This window comes from Talpa occidentalis, unplaced genomic scaffold (assembly GCF_014898055.3).
Source record: "Talpa occidentalis isolate TD23 unplaced genomic scaffold, MPIMG_talOcc4v2.1 talOcc4.3, whole genome shotgun sequence".
Lineage (NCBI taxonomy): Eukaryota > Metazoa > Chordata > Mammalia > Eulipotyphla > Talpidae > Talpa > Talpa occidentalis.
Genome location: NW_023603184.1, coordinates 50,145,033 through 50,161,466, shown reverse-complemented (window position 1 = coordinate 50,161,466; position 16,434 = coordinate 50,145,033). Strand labels below are relative to the sequence as shown.

General features: G+C 38.8%; 1 protein-coding gene across 1 annotated transcript in view; it reads right to left on the bottom strand.

Annotated features, from left to right (window-relative positions):
* Positions 1-16,434, bottom strand: part of CCDC81 (coiled-coil domain containing 81) — a 78,171-nt gene that overhangs the window by 19,941 nt on the left and 41,796 nt on the right. The window contains exons 3-10 of the mRNA XM_054699586.1: positions 15,995-16,148; positions 14,877-15,133; positions 12,904-12,983; positions 10,838-10,956; positions 9,299-9,413; positions 3,489-3,582; positions 2,929-3,075; positions 2,253-2,357 (exon numbers count right to left, since the gene is read on the bottom strand). Coding sequence (XP_054555561.1) covers positions 2,253-2,357; positions 2,929-3,075; positions 3,489-3,582; positions 9,299-9,413; positions 10,838-10,956; positions 12,904-12,983; positions 14,877-15,133; positions 15,995-16,112 — 1,035 coding nt within the window. The 5' untranslated portion in view covers positions 16,113-16,148. The remainder of the gene's footprint in view (positions 1-2,252; positions 2,358-2,928; positions 3,076-3,488; positions 3,583-9,298; positions 9,414-10,837; positions 10,957-12,903; positions 12,984-14,876; positions 15,134-15,994; positions 16,149-16,434) is intronic.

Below are 16,434 nucleotides of genomic sequence, written 5' to 3'. Positions count from 1 at the left end.
GGAAACAACCCACATGCCCAAAAATAGATGACTGGATCAAGAAGATATGGTACATATGCACAATGGACTATTACTCAGCAATCAAAAAAGATAAATTCATGCAATTTGCAGCAACATGGATAGAGCTGGAAGGGATCATGCTCAGCAAAATAAGCCAGAAAGAAAAAGAAAAATACCAGATGGTCTCACTCATAGCAGGAATCTAGAAAACCTAAATAAGGGACCAGGAAAAAGACTATTTATAAAAATATAAAAATCAAAATCAACAAGCAACAAGCAACTATAAACCAGAGACACACAATGGGGAAGGAGAAGGGAGTAGGATCAAAACAAGGGGGGGGTGGGAATTGTACGGGGACTATAACCAAGATAAAAATGCATACATTGTGCAAAAATGAAAAATGTTGTAAAAAATATATAAAATAAAATACTCTATTTGGTTGATAAAATCTAAGAGGTAAAAAGTAAGAATTACTTTATGTATGGTCATATAACTAAAATAAGTAAAAAAAACAGTATGGTGTGGAAATAACAAGATACATCAATTAATGAGTAGAATAGAATAAAAATCCTAAAAATACACACACACTCAAATGGACAGGAGCCAAGAGTATACATAGAGGAAGGAAATTCTCTTCAAGAAATTGTGTAGGATATCAGACAGTCATATTGCAATATTTATATATATATATATATATACACACATATATTAACTATACCACTCTCTCACAGCATACACAAAAATTAAGTCAAAATGGAATAAAGACCTGGAAATAGTACCTGAAACATAAAATTTATAGAAGAAAACAAAGGCAAACACTCCACAATTCTGACTCCAGTGATACATCTGGTAACTTGACTCTAACAGCAAGGAAAACCAAAGCAAAAATAAACAAATGGGACTATGTGGAACAAAAAAGTTTCTTCACAATGAAATAAGCTATTATTAAACTGAAAATATATCCTACCAAATGGGAGAAAATATTTGCACATCATGTGTCTGACAAGGAGTAATAGCCAACATGTACAAAGAATTCATCCAACTCACCAAAAACAACAAATATCCCAATCGAAAAATGGGCACAAGAGCTAAATAGGCACTTCTCCAAGGACATACAGATGGACAACAGGTGCATGAAAAATGTTCAACATCACTTATCATTAGATAAATGCAAATCAAAACCACAATGAGATCTCACCCTCACTCCTATCAGATGGGTCCATATTAAAAAACCAAAAAACAACAAATACTGTCAAGAGTACAGAGAAAAAGGAACAATTCTACACTGCTGGTGGGAATGTAGACTGGAAAACAGAATCAATGTTCTTCAAAATATTAAAAATAGATATTCCTTATGATCCAGAAATTCTCCTCTTGGTATTTATGCAAAGAATGGGCCTCCCCGGTGGCGCAGCAGGGTGAGCGCAGTGCTGTGAAGCTGTCTGCAGCCTCTGCAGCATGGGCTCGATTTCCAGCCGGCCTTGCCCGGCCTGCCTTGCCCGCTGCTCCACAGCAGTGTCTTTGGTCCATCTGCCTGTTCTGTTCCCCACTCTGTCTCTGGTGACTCCTCTCACCCTCCCACGCCTCCTACCTGTACCCCAGTTCTTGTATAAATAAATCTTTAAAAAAAAAAAGAATGCTAAAACACTAATATGAGGCACTACATACACTCCTTTGTTCATTGCAGCACTATTTACAATAGCCACGTTATGAAAATGTAACAGATGAGTGCCCAAAAGCAGATGGGTGGAATAAGCAGATGTTGTCTACATACATGGCAGAACACAACTTGGCTATAAAGACATGAATCTTGCCATTTGCAACATGGATGAACAAGAGGAGATTATGCTAAGTGAAGTAGGTGAGAAAAAATAAGATAAATATTGGACGGTTTCACTCACCTGTGGAATATAAAGGAACAGGCAAAACTGAAGCAAAACAAACTCTAGGATTATGGCTTCAGAATTCATATTTTGCAGAGGAGGGAGGGAATTAGAGGGAGGAAGTCAGTGGTCTGTGGTGGAGAATTATGGGTGCTTGGGTAGTGGGTGTGGTGTGATGACACACATGTGAAGAGTTATGAACCTGTTTCTCTAAATCACATAGAATGCTGCCCACCAGTATTACCATAATAAAATACATATATATATAGTACTCAGAAATAAAAAAGCACAACCTGTAATACAAAAAGCAAATACAAATATTCACCAATGGGGCAGCTACTAGCAACAAAAATTTTGAGAAGACTTACATAAAATTTACGTTTCTCATTCTTGTGGAGTCTCATAGCTTCAGCAACTCCAAGATTATAGGCAGCATTTTTTTTATTCTGTTCTCTAACAGCCAGATTTTTCATCTTTGCAAAAATGAAAAAACATGTTGAAATTGAGTCTTTAAAAATGTTAATTATATTACATTAAAATAATCCATCCAAGTAGAAACCTGTCTTTTGGGGGGAATAGTACTTTCTGATGTCTTCACCATTTATAAGTGGGTTGAGGAATGTGTTTTATTTCCTATTCTTGGACTTTAAGCACCAGGACCTCCATGGGGATCATAAGAAGGAATAGAAATTTACATAAATAGTTAACTATGATATCTCAGATACGGGGAATGACAGTGGGGTCAATTATTGGAGAGCACAGATATCTGGATAGAGAAAATGCAAATGTGTCATTCTGCCTTCATTTGCTTGAAATCACTCCATATGCAGAGAACCATCGATGACATAAGCAAACATTCAGCTGCATGATATTCATGCCAGTGTTACTCAGTAGTAGTAAACACCTGGACACTCCAGATTTTAGTTCAGTACTGAGAACATGGTTTCGTAAGTTACACAACAGACATATATTGAAAGTCTAAATGGAATTATATCATGTTCTATTGGCCCATGTTAAACACTCTTAAATTGAGGTGTTGAATACCTGCTGTTTGAAGATAGCCTCTTGGTCCTTCCATATTTGATACTGCTGTATAATCTGCTCGTCATCTATCTCTCTTCTCCGCCTCTCCTCACTGTAGTACAACGGGGTATTCCGCTGTGCTCGTTGCAAACACAGATAACACAGTTCCTAACACATAAAGTTTCAGGATGAATTAAATTCTGCCTTGTACCTTTTTTGCCTTCCTACTCCCTTCACAAGTGCTTCAAAGACGGGGTGTATTAAGAGGCATATATATAAAAGGATGCATTATCAACAATTAGCAAAATGAGATTTGCAGAGAGGGCTCCCACAATGTTCAAGGATGTACTAAACTCTCACTGGATCAGGGTGTTTACAACAACTGAAAATCAGAGACTTCCCAATCCTATTTCTAACTAGTAGATCTTGACTAGATTTATTACAGTTCAGCTTGGGGTCCTGACTACTTGAATTATACCCATATGTTATAATCAAGAAATAGTGATTTCCACAACTATCTTTGAGAAACAAAAGTCAGGGGAAGATTCTAATTCAATGTTGTTTGTTTGAAGACACTGTACCTGTCCAGCTTTGTTATGACCACGGCAACCAGGGTCGGGAGAGCTCTTAGGCTTCATTCCATTGTCATTTTTTAGACAACCTGGAGGTGATATGCTATAAAAATATTAATTAATGTTTGACATAATCTAACCTCTACAGCAATGGCAATTAGAGGCAAGTATAAATATGAGAGAAAAAGCTCAGTTGTTTTCTTCAGAACCTTCAAAACAGAGGTAAAGAATTTATGCTTTTCTTCAGATAAAACTGGGTTTGAATTCCACCTTCTTTGTTTACAGGCTGACTGGATTAGACAAACTGAATAATCATGCAGAGAGTCAGTTATCAATCCTATGAAGTGGGGATAAAGTTTCTTCATTCTACAAAAATGTACCGAATGGCTAACTGTGTGCATTGTTCCAGACATGGGCAATGCAGTGAGGAACAAAACACAAACACACAGACAAAATTCCTGTCCCTGTGGAAATAGCATTCTGATGGGGACAACCAATAAAACAAGCTAGTGAATTTATAGTTGCATGATGATGATAAGAACCACGAAATACTGGAGGGATGGCCTAAAGGGAATGGCCTAAAGGGAAGTTCTCAGCGTGGGAAGGTAACCTTTGAGTAAATTCCTCAAGAAAGTGAGGTTAGGGCCTCCCCGGTGGCGCAGCGGTTGAGCGCTGGGTTGCGAAGCTGCCCGCGGCCTCTGTGGCGCCGGTTCAATCCCCGGCTGCTCCCCGGCCACCGGAGGAAGGTCCCACATGGCGCGCAGACCTCTCCTGCCGCCCGCTGCTCCCCTCAGCAGTGTACTTTGGTCCTTCTGCCTGCTCTGCTCCCCGCTCTGGCTCTGGCTCTGGTGAATTCTCTCACCCTCCCACACTTCTGACTGTACCCAGTGCATGTATAAACAAAACAAACAAACAAACAAACAAATAAATAAAACATGCCTCTATAAAAATAAATAAATAAATAAATTTAAAAACTTATAAAAAAAAAAAAAGAAAGTGAAGTTATAATAGTGCAGACACCTGATGGAAAAGGCTTTCCAGGCAACATGAATGAGTGCAAAATCCTTATAGTGGTGGGAGGTGGGGGAGCTGCCCATGTTCAGCATGACCACCTGGAGATGAATTAATGAGTAAAACTAGGAGAGATATCAATGACCAAGCAGGCCCTTGCAGACCATGGGAACAATTTTGAGTTCTCACCCTGGGTGAGAACTCGGAGCCAGTTGAGGATACAATGTCCACTTTTAACAGTTGGAGAGAGCACAGCAGGCCCTCTGTTACTAAGAAACTTGATACAACATTCCTGAAAATAATCAGTAATGTGTATCAATGGCATGAAAAATGGACATCACTTACCTCCAAAATTTTACTTAAAAGTTTTTGTCCTGGGGCAACCCTGTCCAGGGATTAAAGATGCATGGCTAGCAAGTCATCACCAGCCAGAGCAGCACGAGTTGATCCCCGGCCAGCTAGGGAGCAATGGCACAGCAGGCCTCTCCTGAATCACCCGCTGCTCCCCTCAGCAGTGTATTTCAGTTGGTCTGCCTGTTCTGCTCCCCACTCTGTCTCTGGTAAATCCTCTCACCTCTGGCCTGAACCCCAGTTCTTGTATGCATAAATAAATAATACTTTTTTTCAATGTTTTTTAAAAGTTTTTGTCTTATGGAATATTCAGTCAGGTGCAAAGAATTATGTGTAATAATATTTATCATATTATTCATAAAATAACTAAAATACAAATATAAAATAGGATATTGGTTAAATAAAAGGTTTAGGGCCTCCCTGGTGGCGCAAGAGGTTAAGATGCAACCAATGAAGCTGTCCGCAGCCGCTGCAGTACGAGTTCGATCCCTGGCCAGGGAGCTACCCACATGGCGCAGCAGACCTCTCCGGACTTGCCCGCTGCTCCCCTCAGCAGTGTATTTCGTCAGTCTGCCTGTTCTGTTCCCCGCTCTGGCTCTGGTGAATCCTCTCACCTTCCTGCACCTCTGGCCTGTACCCTGGTTCTTGTATAAATAAATAAATAAATAAACCTTTTTAAAAAAACTGTTGCTATTATGGTTTCATACTTTGTTCTACAGGATCTGTATTCCACATGGCATTTCTTTTAATTGAAAATAGAGATTCAAAGTCAGACTTGGTTATAAAGTTAGTGAGTATAAATTACTAAACATATGTTAAAATTATTGATCTCTAAAATGTAACTATGAGGGCCTCCCCGGTGGCGCAGTGGTTGAGCGCTGGGTTGCAAAGCTGCCTGCGACCTCTGCATCGCCGGTTCGATCCCCGGCTGTTCCCTGGCCACCTGAGGAGGGTCGCACATGGCGCGCAGACCTCTCCTGCCACCCGCTGCTCCCCTCAGCAGTGTACCTAGGTCCTTCTGCCTGCTCTGCTCCCTTCTCTGGCTCTGGTGAATTCTCTCACCCTCCCGCACTTCTGACTGTACCCAGTGCATGTATAAACAAACAAAATAAAATAAAATAAAATAAAATAAATAAAATGTAACTATGATATCTGCAGATTAATTTTTTTCTTAATTTCCAGTTCTCTTAAAGCATCTTAGTTTTTAAGTACAGTCATTTTCTAGAGCAAATTATCAAAAGGGGCTATTAAATTGTAAATGGAAAGTTATATTCCAAAATTCATGAAGAGGAGAAAGAAACATAAAACATTTTAGAAGCAATACAATGTGTAAAATCCCAAGAGAAAGATGAAGATTTAAAAAGATGGTGATTCTGTGCCATTTTTTAATGTAACCACTGGTATTTTTTCAAATTTTACTGATTTACATAACTATATGCTTTTGGGAGTGCAATCTCACACCTCCATATGTGCACACTCCTCTCTCAGCCTGCACCAGACCTCCAGCGCCAACGCCCTATGACCTTGTCGCCTTTATCACCTCTTCCTTCCCCTCAGAATCTGTGAATTCTATGCTGTGTTTTGCCAGTTTATGCTCTTTAGTTATTTACGTTCCATAAAATATATGAAACTATCTAGTAAATGTCTTTTACTTTGTGACTTACTTCACTTACCACAATCAAGTTATGATCCATTCATTTTGCCCCAAAAGGTAATATTCATCTTTTCTAAATAGATTAGTATTGGGGCCTCCCTGCTGGCACAGGGTTTAAAGACACAGCACTGTCAAGCTGTCCCAGCCACTGCAGCACCAGTTCAATCCCTTGCCCACCAGGGAGCTGCCCTCTTGGCGTATCAAACCTCTCCTGTCTCGCCCACTGCTCCCCTCAGCAGTGTATTTCAGTCAATCTGCCTGTTCTGCTCCCCACTCTGTCTCTGGTGAATCCTCTCAGCCCCGGACCTCTGACCTGTACCCCAGCTCTTGTATGCATAAATAAATAAATCTTTTTTAAAAACTGCCTAAAAAATAATAAAGAAATACAAGATTTATTCAGTGAGGTAATGCTCAATCATTTGCTAACGTTTTGGAATATTTAAAGCCATGGAGAGATTTTCACCACTTATTGTTAAGCGTAACAAAGGTTCGTATGATATGATATTTTAAGAAGTGTTTATGTTTGAAGTATAAGCATAAATACATGTTTTGTAAATGCGAGAAAAGCTTCACTAATAATCCCTAACAATTCATTACTGCTCCTCCTTATGGCCGCTGTGTTTTTGTTTCATCATGTGCATTATTTCCTCAGCATCAGTCCAGTGGTTTCAAATGAAGAATATACAGTATAATGTAAACACAAAGTTTCCTCTTTTTAGTGAGGTTATGAGTGATGTTTTTTTGTATCTCTTGATGTTCTCATTTTTTTCCCAAAATTTCTGTGATAAACATATATTACCTTTGAAATAAGTACACACACAAAAATAAAACCCACATTTTTTTCATCAACTTCTTTGGAAACTAATAATCCTTAATAATTATTCCATCCTCTTTGCAGCTTCTGTACCTTCTTTTATGTCTTTCTCATGTGCATATTTTTCTTTAGTGTCTCCCTAAAAGACTATAAGTTTCATGAAAGAAGGTTTATATGTCTTTTATATATCCTACAGCTTTGTTAATTTTAGTGTCTACAATAGTGGCTGGCACACGGTCGGGTTCAACATTTGTTGGACTGAACTAAATTCCAAAGTATTGACCATTTAATTCTCAATTGTCTTTTAAAACAGTGGCATTATCCAAAACAAACATTTTGGATAATAAATGACTAGCAATCCATGAAGAATATAAATTGCACATAAGAGTTGATACATAATTCACCATGTGATCCAGGAATTCTACTTCTATTGTATCTACCCAAAAAATACAAAAACACTAATTTGAAGGGAAACACACATTCACATGTTCACCACAGCACTATTTAGAATAGCCAATTTATGGAAAATCTATGTGCCAAAAGACAGATGTATGGATTAGGAACATGTGGTGACCATACACAATGGTATTATGTTCAAGAATAAAATAAGATGCACCCTTGCCAATCACAGCAAAATGTAGGGAGCTAGAGATCAAGCTAAGTGAAATAAGCCTAAAAGAGTAAGATAAATACTGGTTAGTGGGTCAGGGAAAACCAAATCAGTAACAAAACCTAAAAAATTTACAATAACAGTGAGGCAACCAAAACCAGAAAGGAAAGAGAGGGTAGAGCAGAGTGGGGTAGGGGCAAAATGGAATATGGTAGAGGTCTATGGGTGCCTTGGTGGTGGGTGTGTATTGATAATACACTTGAAAATGTGATCTATACCTTTAAATCACATCAGTACTGCAAACCAATGTTTCTGGAATAACAGTAAAATTAAAAATAAAAAAGTTGATACATTAATACATTGATTAATTAATACATTAATTAATACATTAATACATTAATAAATTGTTGCTATTGTTACTATGTGGAAAGCACATAGTAAAAGTTCAATAAGTACTTGAATTTGGTTGACTCATTTGATGTCTTAAAAAGGGAAATTTGATGTCTCAAAGGAAAGGGGAAAAAATAGAAATCTTTTGACACATAACAAAAAATCTTTTGACACATAACTTATGACAGTTATCATAAGTTGTGATTCATTCAAGGAATGTTTGAGAGCCAGCCATGTTAAGCAAAACCACTTTCCTATTTTTGAAAGGCAAAATTTTTCTTTTTTCCTATTTTTTAAGTATTTTTGCTGTAAATATCAAGCTGTGTCACATTATAATATTCTACTCTCTCAGAAGACAATGGAAGTTTTGCTAAATCCACATGGAAAGTTAGATGTTTCCTCCTCTGTAGGTTTCGTTTCCACTCTATTTATCTTACCAACCTTCAATTTATCATTCTGTTTGCCCGGCTTTTCCACTGGGTTGTGTGCCCTGATCATCTCTATTATTCCCATCATCTAGCACATAAAACCTAGTCAAGAATACCGGATGGGGCCTCCCCAGTGGCGCAGCGGTTGAGCGCTGGGTTGCGAAGCTGCCCGCAGCCTCTGCAGCGCTGGCTCAATCCCCGGCTGTTCCGGAGGGTCCCACATGGCGCGCAGACCTCTCCTGCCGCCCACTGCTCCCCTCAGCAGTGTACTTCGTCAGTCTGCCTGTTCTGTTCCCCACTCTGGCTCTGGTAAATTCTCTCACCCTCCCGTGCTTCTGACTGTACCCAGTGCTTGGATAGATAGATAGATAGATAGATAGATAGATAGATAGATAGATAGATAGATAGATAGATAGATAGATAGATAGATAGATAGATAAATCTTAAATGAAAAAGAATACTGGATGAAGGAATGAATGAACACATTTAAGTTTCCTGCAGCAAGATATTACTCCAAAATATGTTTAGTAAAGTACAGTAGGAAAAATGCCAATGGCTCACCACTCAGGGCTCATTAACTTCTCCTTCTGCTTTGCCTTGTTCTGCGAGTTGACACCTGCCTCTCTGGCAGGAGAGAAGACTGCTCTGTCTTTGGGTTTCTCGGGTGAAAAGATTTCTGTGGAATGAATGAAAATGAGTTTCTTTTCAACTTTAAATGGGTGGTTTGTACTGAACACAGGTTTTGTAAACTCAATTTTACCAAGAAAAGTTTTCACATACCATACACGTTTATATCTTTAAAGTGTTGTCCCTTGCCCTACATGGTTTTTTAAAAAATTATTACTATGCAACTTGCCACACACACTTCAGAAAATACAAACACATAAGACTTTGTACCAAAAAATCTTTCAATAAATAGAATTGGAGGGGGGGAAAGATACAAGCGTAAAACATAAGCGCTCTCACTTGTGGAGGTCTTACTCTGTGTCAACAGTGCTAAGTGCTTTGCATAAATTGCAACTCAAGAATGATGTAGAACGTCTAAACCCCAAATCAATGGTACAACCTTCCAGGTCTGGCATTTCCAAGAAGTCGCTTCAGGATCCAGTGACAAAAGAAGTGCTCATTGAGGAAATGAGATGTCAAGATGGTTGTCAGAGCACTATGACAGCAAGAAGAAGGGCAATCTAGGCAGGAGAAACAGTGAACAAAGGCACGAGGACAGGGAAGGACAAAGCATGTTAAAAGAAAATAAGTAGACAATTCTTGCTAAAGAAGGAATCCAGAGGAAACAGTGACAGATGAGGTTAAAGAAAGAAAACCTGTGAATACTAAGCGAACAGTTTAGATGTGATCCTGTCACATCTACGGAATGCAAAACCAGCATTCACAAGCCAGTGTTTACCCACTGATACTTTTCATCTGTCCCAATGAGCATGTTGTGCTGTGACATCGATTAGTTGTCAAGATTTAACAATCATGGTTCTCCTAAGTCAGGATTTTGGTTTCTCTTGAAAAATCAGAAAATGTGGTATCACTTCATATTTCCACAAATCAACAATCTGCTGAAGAAAAAGTCCTCAAGAGGTAATCTAGAAACCCCTGGGGATCCCTAGGACCCTTTCAAAATGTCTTTGAGGTTCTAGGATTTTCTTCATATGCTTGACCCAAAACATATTTCAGCAGATTAAATGAAGAAAAGATATGAGAATCCAACTATCTCCTATTAAATCAAATCAAAAATGTAAACTACCACATCTTATTTTTCATCAAAATTATTATTTTTGCTAACATGCCTATCTATTATATTACATCCACTCTGCTGCGTGCATTTATGTTACCTGCCTGGACCCAGTGGCCTGTCTTTTGACCCCTTTAAGCAATGAGTCAGCAAAGAGATCATAACCTAAGAGCCTGAGAGTTATAAACTGGTTAAAGCGACATACAAGATTTCAGGAATAGCAGATGTTTCTTAACAGGATACAGTGATTATTCGTGACCTTAACTTTATTTACTTTGGACATAGAAGTTGCTAAGTAATATGGTTAGACTCATAAGCCGTGAAGAGTGACAGAGTGTACCTAGAAACCATCAGCCTACCTCTGGTGTCACCATTGTTTGACTTGTCTTTTAACTTGGACTTTGTTTGTCTATTCTTTCCACCTTCTTCTATTATGGTCTCCATAAGAGGTTTGTTCTCTGCCTCCTTGAACTCGATCCTAGGAACAAACCAAGATGTTTATCCACTACACTGGACTTGAATAGGTGATGACAAACTTTCAATTCTGACAAGTAATCAGGCCCATTCACTGATGATGAAATAAGCCCACTTCTCTCAAGGGGGCAAGTGTTTTGATTTACTAATAAAAATCAGAAACTCATTATCTTTGAGGCTAAATCTGAGAACCAACCAAGACCTTCTTCTACTGTGCTAAAGTCTCAATGGCAGTGCACATAGAGAGAAATTGCTCTGGAGGCATGGATGTAAGTTTCTGGTTTGGGTTTCAATGAGTTTGTCTGTCTTTTCTAGTTCTACAACCAGATGCCACAGGGGTGATAGAGTAACGTGTGGTTGTTAGGTAACTTAAAGACCAGGAGTCACAGCTGGGCAGACAGAGTAAGTCCAGAAATAACCGCTGCCCTCTTCACTCTCTCCCTGCTTCTCCATCTACTCCCCAGACAAAAGTGAGGGACTTGCATTGGTACTATTGGGGAGGGGTTGCTGAGTTGGTGTGTGCAGCTGTAGCTCTTCTTTGATCTCAGGTACAGATTTCTGAGTTAGGTTTGAGAGGGAGGAAATTCAAGGGCCCAAACTAAACACAATTGTTTCGAGGATGTGAGTCCTCATGTCCACTGCTAGGCCATCTGCTCCCTCTCTGTTCCTTGACTCTTGGCAATTATTTCGCCCCTGGAGAGTATAAGCCAAAATATATCCTAGAGAACAACCTCACATTTCCTTCTAAAATATGAGCAAAATAAAATTATTTTTAATTCATTGATTTATTTTAAATAAGCTAGGCAACACCATGCAATGGAAAGAACTCTGGAACAGTCAGGAGCCGTGGTTTTATTTGTGGCTTGGCCACTCAGATGAGTGGCCATTTCTTCTGCAAAATGAGGGGACTGGACTAACAAATCTCTAAGGCACAGTCACACCTTTGCTGCAGTATGTGTCATACAGTCCTTCCAGAAAAGTCTTGTTCCAAATGAGCAAATACTAGAGGATGTTACAGATTTGAGAAACATGACAAAATAATAGGGTATCTTGTTGTTACTCCCCAAACTTTCTCCATATGAAATGCATCATGGTTAATGGTGCAGAACTAGATTAATAACATGATGATCACACAGTGAGCGAGCGATGACCAAACTGGAAATAAAATTTGTCTCCTGACTTTTATTCCAGCATTCTTAGTTTTACATCATACTGTTTCACTTGTTAAAAATTATTAAAATTGTAAATTTATATATTTATAATATAGTTGAAATTATACTACATATCACACATGGTTGTAGTGAAGATTAAATACAATAATAAGACAATGCTAACAGTGCCTGGAATCTAGTAAGTTTTCCATATACAATAACTGATAAGTTGTCATTATTATTATTTTTAATACCATAAACGTTGTCAGGAGCAGGCACCAGTACACACACTGTGCTCTGGGGGTAAAGCTGCCCCCTTTTCTATCTGTCTTTCTAACCCCTTCAGTGGTCAAAATCAGGTATCAGACAGGAGGCAGGCTAGACTGCAGAAAGGAGCAGCAGCTGGCTCAGAGGAAGTGGTGAAAAGTGGAGTAAAGCCCAGCAGATGAGAGGAATGTTATAAATTTTACAGGGGCAAAGTTGATGGGAAGTAATATTAGAATATATTAAAACTTCCAGGGAGATAAGAGAAGGAATATCTTTTAATTCTTTTTGGTTTTTTGCTGGAAATAAAACCTGTCTCCTGACTTTTATACCTTTATTCCAGCATTCTTAGTTTTACATCATGTTGAGCCCTCCTGTGCTCTCTCTCAATGTCTCTCTCTCTCTCTCTCTCTCTCTCACACACACACACACACACACACACACACACACACGAATGTGCTAAAAAAAGGTTGAGGTACACTGCACAATTAGACCAAGAGCTGGTGCCAGAAGAGCCTGTGGCGCCAAGCACTGACCTTGGAAACGCCAGCACATTGCTGGGGCACCGCCTGATGTCCCCTTCATGAGATAACACCGAGTCCACAGTGCCGGGTCTCTGGAGGCCAGAGAGAGCAGGGTTACGGGGATGCGGTCCGGGACACAGACTAATCAAAGCACTGGCTCTCTCAGAGGCAAGGCTACCACGGTACTCTCATAATTTTTGTTTAAAATTAGTGCTTAAAGTCCAGAGCTAAAATCCAATGAATAATGATCTGACTTATCAAAATAGTCACCAAGCAATTCCATCGATGCTGCTTTTTCTCAAACCATTTCCTCTTTGGAAATTGCCTCAGAGTTCATGACTCTTTTAAACATCTTTAAGAGTGAACTTCTTGATAACTGCCAGGAAAATGAACAAACTGGCCAGTTGCACTCTTGACCCAAATGGGCCTATAGAATTGGACAGTTAAGAGACGGGCTTTGCAGTCCAGTGGAATCATGTTAAATCCCCCAAACCACTAACAGCTGTGTAGCCGTAGACCTTAGGTATTCGAAACAGTAACAGGATCCAATTTAAGGAATTTGTATGAGGTACTTTTTATAAATGGCCAGAACATCATAAGCATTCAACAAATGAGCAGCTGTTATAATTATCATAACAGCATATAATAATCACATTATTATACACTAATATAGACACATAAAATTATTATTTGGGGATTAAGAGATGTCCTACAGAAAGCTTTGAAGGGAATTCCCAAATGAGGTTTTAAAGGTATTTTGAGCAAAAGCAGCAGCACTGAAACAAGCACAGACCTTCCCAAGAGGACTCTTCCACGGGACAGCACTCAAGTTCAAACACAGGGACATTTGGGGAGGAAACAATCACTCCCAATACTTTACAGCAGCTTCCCCAAAATGTGTTTTATAGATGCTATGTGTGTTGGATTAACCTAAAGTTCCATGATTAAGTAGATTCAGATAGTTGAAGAGGTTTTTTGCAGTCAGACTTATCTGGTCCTTTAAAAGGCCCGTGTGCTTGGTGCCTCAGTGTCTGCAGCATCGTGATACGGGCAGCAGCTCTCTATCTGCTTTGGCCTTCTGTGTGAGGCCAGGTTGGGGAAAAAACACTAGAGCTTACATTATGCACAATTCCATCTCCTCAGCCCCCATCCCAGAATTGCGCGAAAGCAGAAACTAGTGTAGAACTAGACCATATTTATAATCTTTGCATGCATTGGACCTCATTGTTTTTTCTCGAAAAGCAAGGCTGTGTTCTCTGGGACACAGAATTATATAATACTCCCTGATAATCCAGTTAATTCATAGAACAGCTTTGTAATTCCCAGAAGTGCCTATTTAAGGCACATTATGGATTCAGTTGGTCTTGTGAGTAGACTAATTGCTTCCTTAAACTCTGCTCTAGCAAATCTAGCATGAAGTTCTATCTGCTACAAGGGTCAACAATGATGGGTCTATATGAAATTTCTTCTCCAACATGGCAAATTAAAAGCTAAAGATACATTTCCTTGGCTTGAATTGTGGGACTTCCATTTTTCTGAAAAACAATTATAAACATCAAAAAAGACTGGAAAATCTGGGCTTGAATTCCAGGTCTACCACTTACCAGCACACTGACTTCAGGCTTCCCACATAACCTCACTGAGCCCCCATTTTTCTCATGATAATGTTGGTTTTATAATGCTTTGGAATGCAAATAAAATAATATATACAAGAGAACTTTAAACTCTAAAGTTATTATAAAACATTCAGAATGAAATTTTATTACTATTGATATTCTTTCAGTTGGCATGAGTTAAAAACTTAAAGAAACTTTCTCCTTTTAACCCTTTTTGCCAGAGCTAATAATCTACAAGCAAGCATTTCTTTGAATTGGGGTAACTGCCATTTAACACACGTCAACCTGAATTTCCCTTAATGATAACACATGTACAAGATGATTCAGAGCTAACATTGAGAGAGGGGTAGAAGGAAAACATGAATTTACATTTGCTAGGACATCCACCAAAGCCCCACTTCCATCCATGGTACAAAGGAAGTCCTTAAAAAATCTCATCTTCACTTTGTCATCTTTGATAACAAGGACCCCAATTCCTTTGAACACAAACTCCACATGTTGTTTGATGGAAATGGATCGTGATAAAAAAAGCAACGTCTCCTTCACACATCCTTCCACCGTATCCCTGTTGTAGGGACCTTCCAGGGATAGCACGACAAAATTAAGTGGAACAACTGGGATATCACCTAGAGGAGAAAAAGACAGCTGGGGTTGGGAAAAGGAAGTGACATATCGAACACACAAAGAATTGTCTGATTCTTGCTTACTACTAAAAAATAGAATTAACCTTGGGGAAGATTTTACTTGTACCCAATGTAACATCCCAACAGACAACTACCACAATTAGTTGTCAACAGATATTAATCAGGACCATTTTCTCTAACAGTGTCATGCTCTTTGCTTAAAATTAGAACAATTAGCTTTCTAAACAATACGGCACACAAGCTTTTAATTTTCTCTTCAAGACAAAATAATAACTCTGGGTTATTTCTGATGTTTTCCTGCCCTTTCCATTCAGGACCTGCTGCAGCGAGATTTGATTATCTCCTTCAGTCATCCTACTATTCTTAAATGATTATAAATATCTACAAATGAACAATACATTTTTATGGACTTATTAGCCTAATTTTTTAAATTTTTATCATTCAAGTTAGGTAATAGAAACAGTTTGTAATCTTTGTCATAGTTAATACTGACTGTAATTCTCTCAACCAGAGACCCACTGTGCTTGCTCTTATGTATAACCACTTTTAATTTCATAGGGTCTGAAATAAGGATAAAGTGTGTACAACTCTATGATGTGGCATTTACATAAATTTGCATCAGGCCTTCTCACACCTGTTAATTACTGATGTTTCAAATGACCTACAGGAAGTCTGCTTGCTAGTTCCCTGTTGTGGCCCCTCTCCCCACCAAAGGTACCAAGTAAAAAGTGAGCTCCTCGAATTAGAAGTCAATAAAGTAGCAATTGGCAAGTCTTGCTCTTTCATTTTCATTCCCATGCCAGTTAACCTTTTAGAAAAGCCATAAACATTTAAAATATTTACCAGGAATAAATACTTTGTTCTGTTTGAGTCCATGCTTTTGTACTAACTTCTCTGTCAAGACGAACATGGGTCTCTGAATTAGAATAAGCTTGTTCCCTATCTCAAGCTTTTGTCTCATCAAAGTAAAAGTTCCAAATCCTGGAATCTGAACCCCCTGAAGAAAAAAGAAGTGGGGGAGGAGGGAAGAACAACAAACATGATTCACTGAAGGGGTGGGAAAAAATCCTTAGTACCATTATCGAAAAATGTGACGAGAATAAGCTTAGGTCTTAAAAATTCAATGATCTCTTTCATCCCTTACAGACATAACATTTTATGACTATGTTTTCAGATAAGTTTAATATAACATGTATCAATCCACATACTGACAGCAGATCCCGTATCTTTGCATATCATTCAAAGGTTAGGAGGACTAAGAATACTGGCATGGATCCCACAGC